Source organism: Camarhynchus parvulus, chromosome 7 (assembly GCF_901933205.1).
Source record: "Camarhynchus parvulus chromosome 7, STF_HiC, whole genome shotgun sequence".
Lineage (NCBI taxonomy): Eukaryota > Metazoa > Chordata > Aves > Passeriformes > Thraupidae > Camarhynchus > Camarhynchus parvulus.
The window spans coordinates 13,705,131-13,720,009 of record NC_044577.1 but is presented as its reverse complement, the minus strand read 5'-3'; the positions used below and the strand labels follow the sequence as shown (position 1 = coordinate 13,720,009).

Genomic DNA, 14,879 nt, shown 5'->3' with positions numbered 1-14,879 from the left:
CCTTTGGAAATCTAACTTTTTTGACGAAATCTAACTTTGGTTCCTTAGTCCTACGCAAGCTCTGCATACAAGGTAGGGGGCAGCAGGTTGCATGTATGGATATATCCATGCTCCGCAGGCTATGCTGGTAGGCCTCTCTGGAGCGTATGTAAAGCGCGGGTATGTGCTTGGTAACCTTTATTAACTTATGAAGCAAAGCAGTGCGGAGGTTTCCTGAGGTGCTCAGGATGGGGATGCTGATTTCTTTACGGGCACGCTCCCGGTGCGGCCGAGGGGCACAGGCCGGGCAGGAACGCCGGCTCTGCGGGTGAGGCGCCGCCGGCTGACGATCGCATTCTCCGCCGGGACTCTGCCCCTGCGCCCGCCCGCTGCCCCGGGCGGGCACTGTCCCTGCCCGCTGCCAACATGGCGCCCGCGGCTTCCCCGCCCCTCGGCGGCGGCCCGGGGCGTGTGCGGGAGCGCGGGCGGGGCGGGCGATGTGGCGAGGCTCGGCCCCTCCTGCCCGGCAGCCACTCGCCGCGGCCCGGGTAGGCTGGGAGAGGCCGCGGCAGCGCGGCGGGAGCTGGGGGAGGCCGGGGCGCGGTAGGTGGCGGCGCGGGGCGGCCAGTCCCGGCCGGGAGCGGGCGGCAGTGCAGTGCGGGGCTCCTCCCGCGTCCCGCGGCTCTGCCTGGCAGCCGCTGGCCTGCGGGGCCCGCCGGGGTCCGGAGCGGCCGAGGAGCCCGGGGCAGAAGGGCGGTGGCAGTGGCTGTCACTGCCGGGCCGGGAGCGGCCGTACCCGCGGCTCCGGCGGCGCCGCTCGGCAGCCCTGCGGCTTTTTCCCCTGCCAGAGCGAGACAAGCGCCACGAACCCAGAACGGCAGAGCTCTCCGTCACCGGCAATAGTGACAGAGAGCAAAGCGGTGCGACCTGCCGCCGCCCCAATCCCCAGGTTGTCTGTGGGCTTTAAGTGCGGATTTGTTTTCCTCCCTCCACCAAAGGCCTGAAGCGTATGTTTTCACTTTCAGAGATTAAAACCGAAGCGGCGCTGGCGAAGAACGGACATGCTTGACACTTGTCTGCAGTTACTTGTGTTGCACCTCGTTTTTTCCTCGAAAAGGAGAGACTGAGACTCTGTTACTTGCCTTCTTCTCGGGTTATGATATAACTAATAATAAAGCAAAACTGTGGAAAAAGCATCTGGGAGCTCAGCATGGTAGGATCTTGAAGGGAAAAGTAGCTGGGATCGACGGGAAGAGGAAGGGGAGGAATGGCATCCCGAGAGAGACTGTATGAGCTTTGGATGCTTTACTGCAATAAGGTAAATATTTGTGTTTGTTTGCTTATATCCTCTCATGTTTGGTAGTCAGGTATTTAAATTGTAACATCTTTTTTCTTGGAAATTGCATAGACACGATTAGCCTCTGAAAGGATGTAATTGCACTTCTTAGACTATTTACAGCCTCATCCCATGGTTTGCTGTTCAAGTTGGTCTTTTTTATGTTTGAGAATTGCAGTGTTTGTGGGTCAGTTTAAGCAGTTATTGTAGCTATATATTTTAACTATGTGAATGCACACGTTTACATAAATCTTCATTTTGTAGCAATTAAGTTGTACTGTATTAATTTAATTCAGTGCTGCCTAGTATTTAGCTTTTTACTTACTGATTTCTGAACATCTTCAGTTTTATTTAAACGTTTTTAGCAAAATCCTTCCCAAAGAGCAGATTTATTAAGTTGCTTCAGAGTCTGCTTTTGCTGGCTATTGCCATAATATCTGCAATACTCCGTTAGTAATGAATTTCCTTCACCTGGCAGAAATAATGCAGAAGTGCTGTCCTGCCTCCATTTGCATTTTATAGTGTAAAGCAACTAATGTGTTGAAAGCACATATCCTAATTGCTGCCGGTTGTGCCGAGTATGTAGAGAAATTGGATTGCAGATTATCGGAATAGGTAGCTGTAAAATAAGTAGCATACAAAAAACAGCTGTAAAGGTGGAGGAAAGGTCTGATCTACTGTCATACAGGAGCTCAGTGGCAAGGGTAGCTTTTGATGGCCTTATTCTCTGGTTTTGTTTTGCGTTTTTGCAGTCTCATGCTTCGTTTGTATTTCGGTTTCTTTAAGTCTCCATTCCAGTAGGACATTAAGAGTAGAACAGTCCTTCCCTTGTTCTTCCCACCTCATTTCTAGAGAATGTGAGATGTACAGACCATTTAACACGAGTGCACAAAGTACTTGTCTTAATTGTATTATTTCCTAATTTTTGTACGCCGTTAATCCTCTACGTGTTGTTAAACCTAGTGCAAGCATAACAGCATGGTACCAGTTCTTAGTGCTCCCCGTGTGGGTGATCTGCTGGGTTGAACCTTTGCCTTTTAAACCACTGTAGTAATGATAACGGCAGTAGGAAGTGGAGTAGCACTGGAGAAGATGGATGTTTTGCTAGTGACTTCATCGATGTGAGAGGAGCAAATGCACTTGGAATACACTCAGAGAATCCAGACTTGACTCAGCTTTGGGAGACACTAAGGCAGCAGAGATGAGCCAAGTTCTGAATTTCTTTGATTGGCTGTTCTTTGGCTCTTTCCTCCCTTGTTGTTTAAAATATTCTTCTGTCTTGGACCTGCTCCCCTTTGCTGGAACCTTTCGTTCAGATTGTGTGCTATCCATCTCCATGTTGTTCATAGCAGGAAGTTTGCATGAAGGAGTGCTGTTTAAAATGTGTAGTTTAGATCACTTAGGGGATGTTCAGTTTCTTTATGGGAATGATATGCCCACAGTCTACTCAGATCTCAGGTGGCAGAGGATGGGCTGTTTGAAATAAATAATCTTTTCCTATGTTCAGTCTCCTCATTAGCTATCAGTGACTTTTTTTGGCCTTTTTTCTTTCAGACCCATATATTAAGGGCATGATTAAATGAATTTGTTTGTTGATAAGGGCTTGTTCCTAAGTAACAAAACATGTATTTTAAAAATAAAATGGAGTGTCTTCAACATATGATGGCAATTGAAGTGATCAAAAAAGGGAGTCTTCACTTTTTCAAGAAGTGTTAGGCACAAAATAGTGGTTTTTTCCTTATCTCTCAACTGGTTCAGGTTAAAATGATATCTTATTCTGCTTGAGGCATGGATCCAGAATTAGAGTATTAAGCTTGGTGAAGTTAAAAGCAGATGAAAAAGTTATGTCTCCATCTTGGGATGTAAAATGTGGGAGGCCTTAAAGTAAATTAGTTTATTCAGTCCACTTGGAAACAACTGTATATCGTGCTTGTTCTTCTCAGAGCATCTAGCAGAATGGGAAGGTGTAGCAATAATTACCAGTGATAGGATATAGTGGTTTAGAGAAAAGTTGTTTATAGCTGGGAGTGAAGTGTTTATACCTGCCCAGTGAAGTGTAGTATGTTGCACTGCAGTGATTGTCCCTGGATGACATCCTGGGAAATAAAGCTAGGCAAATTCTTCAAACTGGAAAATGGCTGGAGAGTGACAGTTGAGTAAGGCACAATAAATTCCTATTTATTGTACCACAAATTCCAAATATGTGGCTTTAGCTTTTCCTTGTTAGCTACAGAAACAGTGAAATCCAAGCTACTCCTTTGTGATGCTTCCGACTGTTGCTAATGGTCTTGTCTTTTGATAATCGGGTCTTTCGTGATAATCTTTTAAATACAGCACCCTCTCCTAAAGCAGCAAGGCTTTTCACAGCTTTCAAGTGCTACATAATGCTGTGTTACCATCTTACCATCTATCCTGGGTCGTGACTTTTGTTCTTTGTGATCCCTTGACATCTCTGGCAGCATCAGGTGTCAGTTGCAACTTGTGCAAAGTAACACTAGGAAGGCATTTCTCCATTTTCATTGCTTCTTGTGCAGTTGAGGAATTGGAGATACGGGCAGATAGCAGCATTAATCAGGGCCTTTGCAGGAGCAGTCTTTGGAAGACGCCATGTATGAGATGGTTTAATTTTTCTGTTTTTTTTTTTTTTTGTGGTGGGATTTTTTTGTTTGTGGTTTTTAAAATTTTTTAAAATTTTAAAATTTTTAATTTTTTTTTAAGATAATGTTTGGGTGTCTGCAAGAGTTTGGTTTTAGTTGGTATTCAGTTGTTTTCATCTGGCAGTTTCTAATCTAAGGGTGAGATTTGGTTTTGGATTTTTTTTTCTCTTTCTGTTTCCCTAAAAGCTACAGATTGCAGTCTGCTGTTACAGATTAAAGTAGTAGCCACATTTGATTTACAATGCTTCTGATGTTGCATGGAAGCAGTTTAAAACTTCTTTAGATTTAGTAAAATTTAGATTTGAGTCGCTGGGGTTGTTACCATGTTGTATTATTCATAGCCTAAATCTGTTTTTGTCTTGAGTATTTTGTTGGTTTTGGTTTTTTCCTTTCTTTTTTTCAATTTGTTAATGTTAAAGTTTCCGCATAGAATGCCTTGTTAAGGATGTAACTTCCTGATGATTTTCAGTTTCAAATTATTTTAGTGGTTCGGGGATGTTTTTCTGTTCAGTGAACTGTTAATGTACAATGCCTTTATTCAAATATTGATATGAATGTAAACTGCTGTCTTCTCATCCAGATGTTTGAATGAGCATTTTAAGATAATTGAATTGTGTAAAATAGCAACATTTTTTTCCAGTTGATTGATAGTTAAAAGCCTTCAATAACCTACAGAGGAGCATGGAACAGTCCTTATATAAGTGCATATGGAGCAGATAGCTGAAAATGCTTTACTAATGTAAGTGTACAGCAGGAGTAGAGCTCCATGAGGTAGAAGAAAAGGACATACTTCCATGTGTGTCTGTGACTTCTTTGGGTTTATGTGACAGATAATAGAATACCAATTTTGTATTGTAACATTAGACTGTCATGGCTGCAATATTACTATGGTAATATTGCTATTACTATTGTAATATTGGTTGACTAACCTTTTATTAGATATTAATTTTATATCAGTATAGAAAATTTATTTCTGTTTCGTTATACTCTGAAGTAGCTTTTGCTGCGGATTCAAATTAAAGAGATTCAGTCTTTGTCCTATCTGTAGGACTTTAAGTATATGTAGTTCATCTCCAGTTGTTCTGTTAGGTATTTCAGACTCTTAGACATAAAGCATGTCAGGATTTCTGGTATTTTGGATTTTGTTCAGATAACCTTTTATATGGAGATTTTTTCTAATCTGTGAAAATAAGAGATCTTAATTGCCTTCAAAAGGGATTTCAAAGGCATTAATGCAAGCGCTTAACTGCCATATTCACATCAGTTTTCATGATACCACAATGGTTCTGAGCTTTTTCTTACACTCTTGTCTTCAATATAGACCTGATTTCATTTAAACACTGCCTTTTCCTGTGAGATGACACAATGATTTCAAGGGAAAGCTGTGAATGTTCTTCACTCAGAGCTTTCCCTTGAAATCATTGAGTTTGGAGTCTGTGCTTCTCATTTTAAAGAGGGAATGTTCAGCCTTGGTGTCATTGATACAGTCAGGACTGGTTGTGTTAGCTGATCATAATGATCTGGTCTTTACTAATGCAGAGAGCTGAGACAGTCACATCCCTTGCTGTGTTAAGAGCAGCCGACCTGTGCATGAGCTGTTATCTCAAATGTGCTTTCTTACCTTGTGCTGCACCTCTCATTTGTTTTACAAAATCTGATTGTATTGGGATAATACACTACAATTGTAGTTTTATCTCTGTCACAGTGAGGGATATCTATATATTATAAATATCTTCTCATTTAATATTGTAACATTGTTTCTCAAAGAAATGTGCCTTTAGCCAAATTGTGCTTTGCTGTGTTGAGAAGCATGTAATTCAACAAGAATATAATAATCATTGACATTGAATTGTAAGCCCTGTGTGAAGCACTGGCCATGGCATCCCAAATGTGATCTCATCCTGGCTTGGCTTGCCCTTTTCTTCCTTCTTGTGCAGTTGCTGACTTGTCAGTGATACAGATCACATTGCTATATGTTGCCTTTGTTAGATTTGATAAAGAATTATTCAGCTTACACTTAGATGAATTTGAGCAAACCAAGTGCTCAGTAAAAGTAGTTTTTAGTAATTCACTGTCATGTAAATTCATGCCTCTGCTGAAACTAGTGAAGTCTTATAAGGAATTGCTGTGTAAGATATCTTTTCTGTAGATTGTTGTAAGTAAATTTCTTTGTTCCTAGGGACTGTAACTTGTAGAAGAACATATCACAAGTCACTTGTGGCCATGTGGTGACAAAAATATCTTTGTCTCTATTCAAGAGGCTGAACTAAGAATGGATAGAGATAACAGTTGGTCTTCTGAATTAACAACAGTTGGTCTAATTCTGAATTAACTGCTATTTAAAGAGCTGTCTCCTAGTCCAAGAACTAACATAATTCTGGTATTGACAAATATAGAACTTCTCATATAAATAGCTGACATCAGTATATGAGCCATCAGTCTCTGGAGTGGCTGTTTCCTTCCTTAATTAAGGGCCCGGGTGACCTTGTGCTGGTAGTTGTTCAGACACAGAACAGAGACTGACACAGAGAATGCAGATTTCAGGTTGCAGTGACGCAGCAGATAAATCTAAACAGGCAAAGATGTAAGAAACCCGTAACATTTTACAAGCTGGGAACAAATTATTGTTGCTCATTCTATCATACAAGTAGCAGTACATATATGTAGCTGCTACTGCTGGACAAAGTAGAGTCTCAGGTTTGTTGATGTTCTTGATGTAAGATTCAGGGTTTTAGTGGAGTCCAACATGAGGTTAGAATTTCCGTGTGTCTATGGGTTTGTGGATCAGCACTTTACAGAACCAGTAAAAAACATCCAGTTCTGAACATGCCAACAAATATTAATTCAGATCAAGCTTTTACTGATGTGAAAGAATTGAGTGTCTCTTAAATGGAACGATATATCACAAAGCTATGAGCACAGGCTTCTGGTTCTGTGTGTGTTGATGCTCTAATATAGAGAGAAATTAACAAACCCTGCATTGTTGTGTGTGTCTGAGTTACAGCTCTTTTAACTTGGTCAGCTGGGCAGGTCTGGGGATGACGTGTGTCCTGGTAAGAGAATATTGCCAAATCAACTCAAATATGCAGTATGTTTGTGCTGATTCTGAAATGAGAGAAAGGCTTGCTAGCTGCCCATTGAACAGCATTGGAGCTCGAGGCCTGAATCCAAATGTTGTCAGTAGACACTGTTAAAATATTTACAGGCTTCAGAAAGGTTAAACAGCTGCTATAGGAGAGAGAAGAGCTTCTCTAATTACTGAGCTTTTCTTGCTGAAAGAATTATATGTGAATATGGGAACAAATATCAAAACATGCACATCTCAACAGTACCAATAAGCCCCTTTTTTCTTATAAAAACCCACTAATTTGCTCAAGTCTATCTTTTCCAATTTATCTTCTACTAAATGGGAGGCTGCAGTGGAGGACAATGGGAGATATGACAGGGAGCACCAAGAAATGAAAACTGTATTTGATTATTCTCCTCATAAACCCTGTCTCAAGTTTGGTATCTCAGGCTTCTCCAAGTATCTGCAAATCTGAACATTAGCTGTGAGTTCTCTCTGCTGATAAGATGTTTGTGTGTTGATGCATTCTCTGATATTTAAAGCATAATCCAATTTATGATTGAGGATTACATTTGCCTTTAGTAAGCAATGGGAATAAGTGATATTAAATACATAGTGAGTGGGTAAAGCTCTTGGGGGTAAGGCAGGGTATAGAAAACAAGTGTGTTATTTACAGATCTCTGGCTCTGGTTAATTGTGCTGGTCATTTAAAACTGAACCAGCAGAAGTGCAGTGGATGCCAAACAGCATTTGGGCAAGTAACCCATATTCTGCTATGCTGTAGTTCTTGAGGAGTTTTTTTAAGTGTGCTTTTGAAAAGTGAATTTGGGGATTTTAAATGGTACTCCTTCAGTCTATACATAAATTATACCTTCAGTGTATAGTTCAGCTTCAGTATGCTAAGTAAGGCCAGGTGAGACTGAGGAGGCAAAACCAAATAGTTAAATACATAGCTAATGATACAGAAATTGGTTTTAGTTTAATTTGGTATAATCACTTGACACATTGAAACAAATACTTTTGTCTTTGAAACAAAGACTTATTTTTGCTAAGCTGTATTCCAGTTCTCAGCCTTATCTGCTGGAAGACATAGCAAGCCAATATTTAGCTGTTGATATGGTGAAATAGGCTGATCTTTTACTGTTGTAGCACCATCCTGCTTCCTTTCTGTGATAAACTTGTATTCTCTTGCACTATATTGAAAGTTAGAAACTCAGTGGGGCAAAAGCTGACTTTGTGTGTGTTGGTGCTAAAATTCAGCCTTTTTCTCATGTCATATAATGGCAAAATTTGGAGTTTATAAGCAGTTAAGAGTTCAAGTCTTGTGTAAGGTATAGTTTGAATTTTCATTAAATTTAGGCTAATCTTGACACTGTAGACTTTTGGCATCATGTTATTTCAGTTATCTTTGAGTTATTTAGGATGCTTCTTGTTCCCCTTAAAATACAGCTTCCAGTTGGTTCACAATGCCAAATTTGGTGGGAAAATTGAATGTTAATAGAATGAAATATGTTACAGTATGGTAAGTTCCTGATAAGTATTCTGTGTGTTGGACTCCAAAAGGCTGAAATAGGGTATACCAACTTGTACATGGGGCTTGCCTGGTGGTGCTTTCTGTCAAATGTGAAGACATTAAAATCTGAATTCACATTAATTGGATTCATCCTATGGATGGCATCAGACACATGCCAGTTTCAAGCTACAAGGTTGTAATTGTATCATCATTCAAAAACAACAGCAGTAATAAAATTGGCAAGAGAAAGAAAAGTAGAGGCTTTACTTCTATTTTAGTAAAAAAATTCTTTCATTTTGTTTTTCCAGTTTTGTTGGAGATCTGAAGTAAAAAGGAAAATGAATAAATTACTTGGATTGTCTTTAAGGCAATACTAGAAGATTAAAAATAATTTTTGTTTTGAGAAGAGAAGAAAAATACTAAACTTGACCTAAAGTTGAGAAGAGAAGAAAAATACTAAACCTGAGCTAAATTTTATCATGATTGACAGCTATAGGCTTATTTTGGTATAAATCCCTATTCTAAAGAGAACTTCTAACTTGTCCCAAAATAGTTGTTTCTATCATGATTCACTGCGGCTTCCATTTATAAAACAAAGCATCACCAGTCCATCCCTTTTTGCTTTTAATTCTGGAAATGAAACAGAATGCTTGTGTGGATGTTGAGAACGGAAATTTATAGTTGCTTGCCAGGAACTTTTCTTCTTTTGGATCCACTGATTCAAAAAACAGTATTTTGATTATAATGGAAAATTGAGCCCAAAGGTGATTCCCCAGTCAATTAGAATTGATTGATTGAATTTAGCAAGGCAGTTATGCCAATTTACAATGGTTTATCCTGAAGTTTTTTACTAATTCTGTCTGTGGTGTTGCTGCTATAACAAAGCTTTTCATGTTTTATTTTGACATTTTATATGAAAGGTTCACAAAAAGCATAGGCACTGTGTCATATTGCAGAGTAAAGGCTTCTAGGAGTTCTCATGCTGGAAATGTAGCCTTTTATGTATGAAAACATGAAGAGGAAAGGGCTCCCTTAACACAAATCTTCTAATTCCCAAATGAATAGTTTATTTCAAACAGTGTTGAGAAGTATTCTGCAATTCTGCATTATGCAGACTACTTCAATTAATTTAAAGATGAGTAAACTCACCAGTGATCTACAGGCAATGTTTCATGTTTAGTTTCCTAATGTTACATTTTGTAAGTCTAATTCAATCTTGACACCAAAGGATTGTTCTTACTTTAAATAAAATGCTTGGGGATGGGGATTACTTATGATAATGCCAGTGCCAGTGAGATTTTATGGTTGTGCTTCTAAGCTGAAATCCACTTTGAAGGTTGACTGAGAGCTAGCACAGGAGTCAGACTCGGCTGGCTGTTTGATGGCTGCATGTTAAATTTAACGACTTCAAACAACTGCCTTGTCCAACAAGTCGGGCTTGTCTGATAGCTGGACTCTGAACTGCCCTGCAGGGAATTTTTGCCTTTAGAGCATGGAATGTGACCCTGCCAAGAGCCTCGGGTGGATCCAGCTTTTGTTTTAGCAACTAATACTTCCTGAACATATCTGTAAAATTATACTGAGCTTTGCCCTTCCAGTTCTTTGCCTGAAGCCTTAGTAAAATGGAAGTTACTACTAAATCTAAAATAAACCCTTCATATAAATACATAAACAGTGTTGGTTTGAAACCTTGGGTGAATGTACTTGTACAGGCACAGGGCTGAAGACTTCAGGTTGGGAGGACTTCAGTGCCAGTTTTGTGTAAAATGTTTTCATTTAACTGAGAGCTAGCTGTAAGACTTGTACTACCTGGCTTCTTAATGGATATAAAAAATGTTACAGTGATTCGAACACTTATTGTGACCTTCTTGCATAGATTGAAGAATAAGAGCATGTTAGAATATTTTTGTCATTCATTTAGTCAATTTTCATAGAGACTAGAAAAGGTAATTTCCAGACAATTCAGTGTATCTCAGACAAGATCCTCTCCCAAGCTAGTGTAGATTTTGGCTGTGGTTTCTTTTCACTTCATTGCCTTAGAGAAAGTCCTGTCTGTCTGAAGGGCATCAGAGTACATCCCCACTGGGCTATGGGCTTTGCCTGAACATGATTCAGTGCTGAAGGTGAAGAACACCGTGTGTAAGAACAGCCTTTCTAGAGTTTATACATCCAAATTGCAAGTGTTAACACTCCATGGGAATCTTGGTAATTAGTTGGCAGAATTTAGTCACAGTATTGCAGTGCATACTGGGGACCAGTACAATGGGTTTATTTAGCAAATGTTTTTTTCTTTCTAGCATTGTACTAACTATTTTGGAAAAGAAAAAAAAAAAAACCAACCTAACCCTCCTCTGGCTGTTTCATAGGAAATGGGTTTAGTGTGTTATGGAGTGGTTTTTGAGGTTATTTTCAGTACCTGTTAGAAACACTCTGCTGCTCAGGCCTGGCAGTGGTTTTTTTTTAAAGTGTAAAGAGCTGTAGCAACTCTTATTGTGCTGAGAGGATCTTGGGAAATGAAGGCCTGAAGGATGGTGTGTCATTGTGCTGGGTTGGGTTATTTGTTCGGTTTTTAATGAAAACCAGAGGTATTTAGGGAAGGGGAGGGAAGGAACAAGGAAGTACTTTCACTTTCAGCTGCTCTGAGCTACATTTGATTTAATAGGCACAAAGGACTTATTTTTCATTAGTGCAGGTAGGTGACTGCTAGAGCCTTTCAAAGGCATTCATTGCAATGGGCTGAGCTCAGAAGCCTAAGCTGAGCCTCTGCAAACTTGTGGCTATTAACAAAAGAACTTTTATATTCCTGGGCTCTTCATTTTGTTTTTCAGTGTTTTTTTCATAGACTTTTGTTACAATGACACCTTTAAGGTAGCCTTGTTAAAACTCTAGAAATGGCTGACTTGAGTTCTATTTTACCTTCTTGGAGTTCAAGCCATGGGGAAATTATCTTCCAGAAGTTTTAAGGCATGCAGTTTCTGTATGTGAATTATTATTCAAATAAATTACATCAATTTGGCCTGCAGAAAAGCCAGGCAGGTTTCAGGTAAATAAATGAAAAGCTTAGGCTTGTAACCTATAAGGCTTTAAGGTTTCAGAAAACAGCATTTCTTATCTTGTGGTAATTGAAAAGTTGTAACTGGTGAAAGGCATTTTATTACCTCTTAGAAGCTTCCTCCTGCTTTTATTGCTTCTGCACCAATCAAAAATGTCCTTCTTGATTTCTTGCTGATCTAACAGGATGTGTGTGGAATGTGTGTGGTGGGGCTGGAAAAGAATACCAATCCTCACATTGGTTTATCACAGTTTATCCTTATGGTGTATTACCAAAGCATACATTGCTTTATAAACTGTGCTCTCCAAGTGCATCTTCATCCAGCACCACAGAAAACAATTTGGGGCTGTTTTCTGACATACAGCCTCCAGCTACCTGTCTGCAGAATAATAACAAAGGGGTGATTTTCAAAGAGGGGAAATACATTCCATAGTTTTTGCTGCTTCTGCTGCTTGCAAGGCTTCTGAGTATTTATGATGCTTTATTCTGGTGTTCTGCTGCTTCCTTAGGAGGACCACAGATGTAATGTAGTAGCTCACAGATGTGATGTAGTAGCTCACAATTTACAGTGAATCAGATGGAGCTGAGGTTGCAGTTCAGTGATTTGTTGCCCTCAGTAGCATTGTGGATCCCGTGGGATGCTCTCTTCTGACACCTAATAACACAGATATTTGTCATATTGCAACATGTACTGTCTTGGAAAGTTGATGTGGCATTGAAGAATGCAAATGTATTAATGTTAAATTAAGGTGAATTTGTGTTCTGCTGTTAATATGGTTTACCACTTCTGTTGTGGGACAGTGGAGGATTGTTGAAAAGGTGAGTGGGAGGGAGGACTTAACAGAAATACATACTTCTTCATTTTTCATTCCACCAAATTTAAACTCTAGATTAAGTGGGACAAGCTGACCTCAAGAAAAAGTTCAGTTCAAGGTAAAGATGCTGGGTAGGATAATTGCATTATACATAAAATCACAGTGTAAACAAAACAGCTGATACCTGTTATTACTGCCTGGTTTTATTATGAACTTGAATTATTAAACCACTGTAAAAAGACACTGTTTCTCCTAAACTATGATGCCTTTTGGTTTGGAAGAATCTAAGATGCATCTGATTCACATAGGCAGGTCTTCAGAAAGGCTGTATGTATTTAGCTGTGTTTTAGGACATTTATATAAACTTTGCTAAGGGTAACACTTACCATTTTCAGTTTCCTTTCCTAAAACTTCTTCAGTAAAATCTAGATTTTGTTGGAGCTTTCAACAGGAGACTGGTGCCTAGGATCTGGAATGATTGCTGCTAATAAAGAAAAAAGAGAACCTGGGCCAGATTTGAAGTTTGAAAGGTGTTTATAGCTTCTGTTTCTAACATTATTGACATCACTTACATGAAATATTTTAATTGTAGCCCATTTGCTAAATATTTTGTCACTTTTTCCTGGAATGAACTTCTGCTTCACAAGTCTTCATTTTTGTTCATTTCTGGAAAGGAGGCATGCCTCTGTTAGCTGGTGTATAATGGAGATCTATTTCTTGGTGTTTCTCATGTTGCTAAGTGATCTTGTTTACTTTTTTGCCTTCATGATTTTAAAAAAAATAATTTTCCAAGTGGTTTTGAGTTAGTGATGTTGCTTGGATTGAAATCTCTAGATTTGACTCTGAGTCAACTGTTGCATAAACTGTTTTCTACTGGCACATACCAGTAGTGCTACCTGGTATTTTGATATAAAGTCTGATTATTTTAAGAACTTCGAATATTACATTATTAATTGACTGGCAGGGGATTGAGATGAAGGGAGTTGGGTTGAATTGTGTGCTGCAGGGAATAATCAAACAGTACAGCAGTTCTTGGTTTTTACCAGGAGCAGGAAGAGTTCTAGTGGCAAAGCAAATTGAGCAGGCTGTGCTCTATAGGTAGGCAAAAACTTCTGGCTGTTTCATAATATGTGGTCTACTCTTACTATCTGTGTAAGTGCTATTTCTTGCAAATTTTGTCTGCCAGTGTTCTCTTATTCCCAGTCTGTACTGATAGCTTTGCAAAGGCATTGGAGTTCAAAGATAAAGAAGCTTGAAACTCATCATTAAAAAGGAGCAGGCAGGCATTTAATATAACTTTGTCTTTTGCCCTACCCTTCCCCTTTTCTCATCCTTGAGTTTTGTTAAAGCAATTTTAAGTCAGATAATGTTGTTATTTGCACATCATCTTTCATGGTAACCAATAAAAACAGTTTTTTTCACAAGTTTACTGTTAGCAAGTAGGAATGAGCCTGAGCTGTGTCAACAAACAATTTTAGTTTGGGAACATGAATAGAATCAATCTAGTATTTCTTGTTGGATTTCGAGGAGAAGCTTCACATGCCAACGAAGAAGCAGTTTGTTCAACAGGGAAAAAGTCTCTTTTAAGTTCAGTTTTTGCACGTGTATATGGCCATTTGCATCAGAGGCATGGACACATGGACATGGCAATATTTCTGTTCATTACTTCCCTGTAGTTGCTGTGTCTTTTGTAGCCTGAGCTCTATTGTAATTACTAAAATGATATCCTGGTTTCCCTTGTCTTTATGATCCTGTGAAATAGCTTGCTTGCAGCTAAAATTACTTTCTGTGAAATGCAAGAAAGTTAAAGCTTTAAACATGTGAACATTTTTGAAAAGCTGGGTTCTCTGAAGACAGTGTCTTCTACTATTTCTAAATCATTCTTTTAGGCAAGTCTTATTTCTTGTCTGACTTTTGGGTTGACTTTCAGCATGTTTGATGTCTGAACCTGAGAAATGTGTATTCTGTGCACACCTACTTGTGATTATCCAACAAACTCTGTAGCTTAAAGCAGTAGCTTGGAAACCTTGAAATTATTCTTTATCTCAACTGCTTCCTTCATTCTGTGTTTTGCAATTCCACGTTGAGGACACTTGGTAGGTGTGTTTAAGATTAGTTAACCATTTGGTAGTTCAGTGCATATTAAACATCAGAACAAGGCTACATTCCACTTTCAGAACATAATGCTGTTTTGACAAATTTTTAACAGAAAAAGAAAAGGAGTGATTACTTAAATAATTGAAAAGTGAATAAAAGCAGAGATAAGGATAAGAAAGATTATGAAAGAGGGAGAGATGAGGAATTAAGCAGAAGAAGGGGAAGTAAGACAATTGGGAAAAGTGAATAAGAAAATGCTGTAAAGTCAGCGGAAACGAATAATCAGATATGTATCTAGCTGAGGGTTTTATTTGGTACCTGTTGTCACAGTACCTGAACACATTTTATATATAATTAATAGTG

At 39.1% G+C, this 14,879-nt stretch overlaps 1 protein-coding gene across 5 annotated transcripts in view; it reads left to right on the top strand.

The window, feature by feature from the left end:
* The first annotated feature begins 455 nt into the window (after nt 1–455).
* NBEAL1 (neurobeachin like 1) overlaps nt 456–14,879 on the top strand; it is an 80,153-nt gene continuing 65,729 nt past the window's right edge. For 4 of the 5 annotated variants that reach the window (XR_004060895.1, XM_030952899.1, XM_030952897.1 and 1 more), the window contains exon 1: nt 595–1,297. Coding sequence is in view for 4 of the 5 variants with exons in the window: in XM_030952899.1 (XP_030808759.1) it covers nt 1,247–1,297 (51 nt within the window). In the remaining variant the exon portion in view is untranslated. Of the gene's footprint in view, nt 528–594; nt 1,298–14,879 lie in introns of those variants that run through there. The other variant, XM_030952896.1, reaches the window with a different exon arrangement.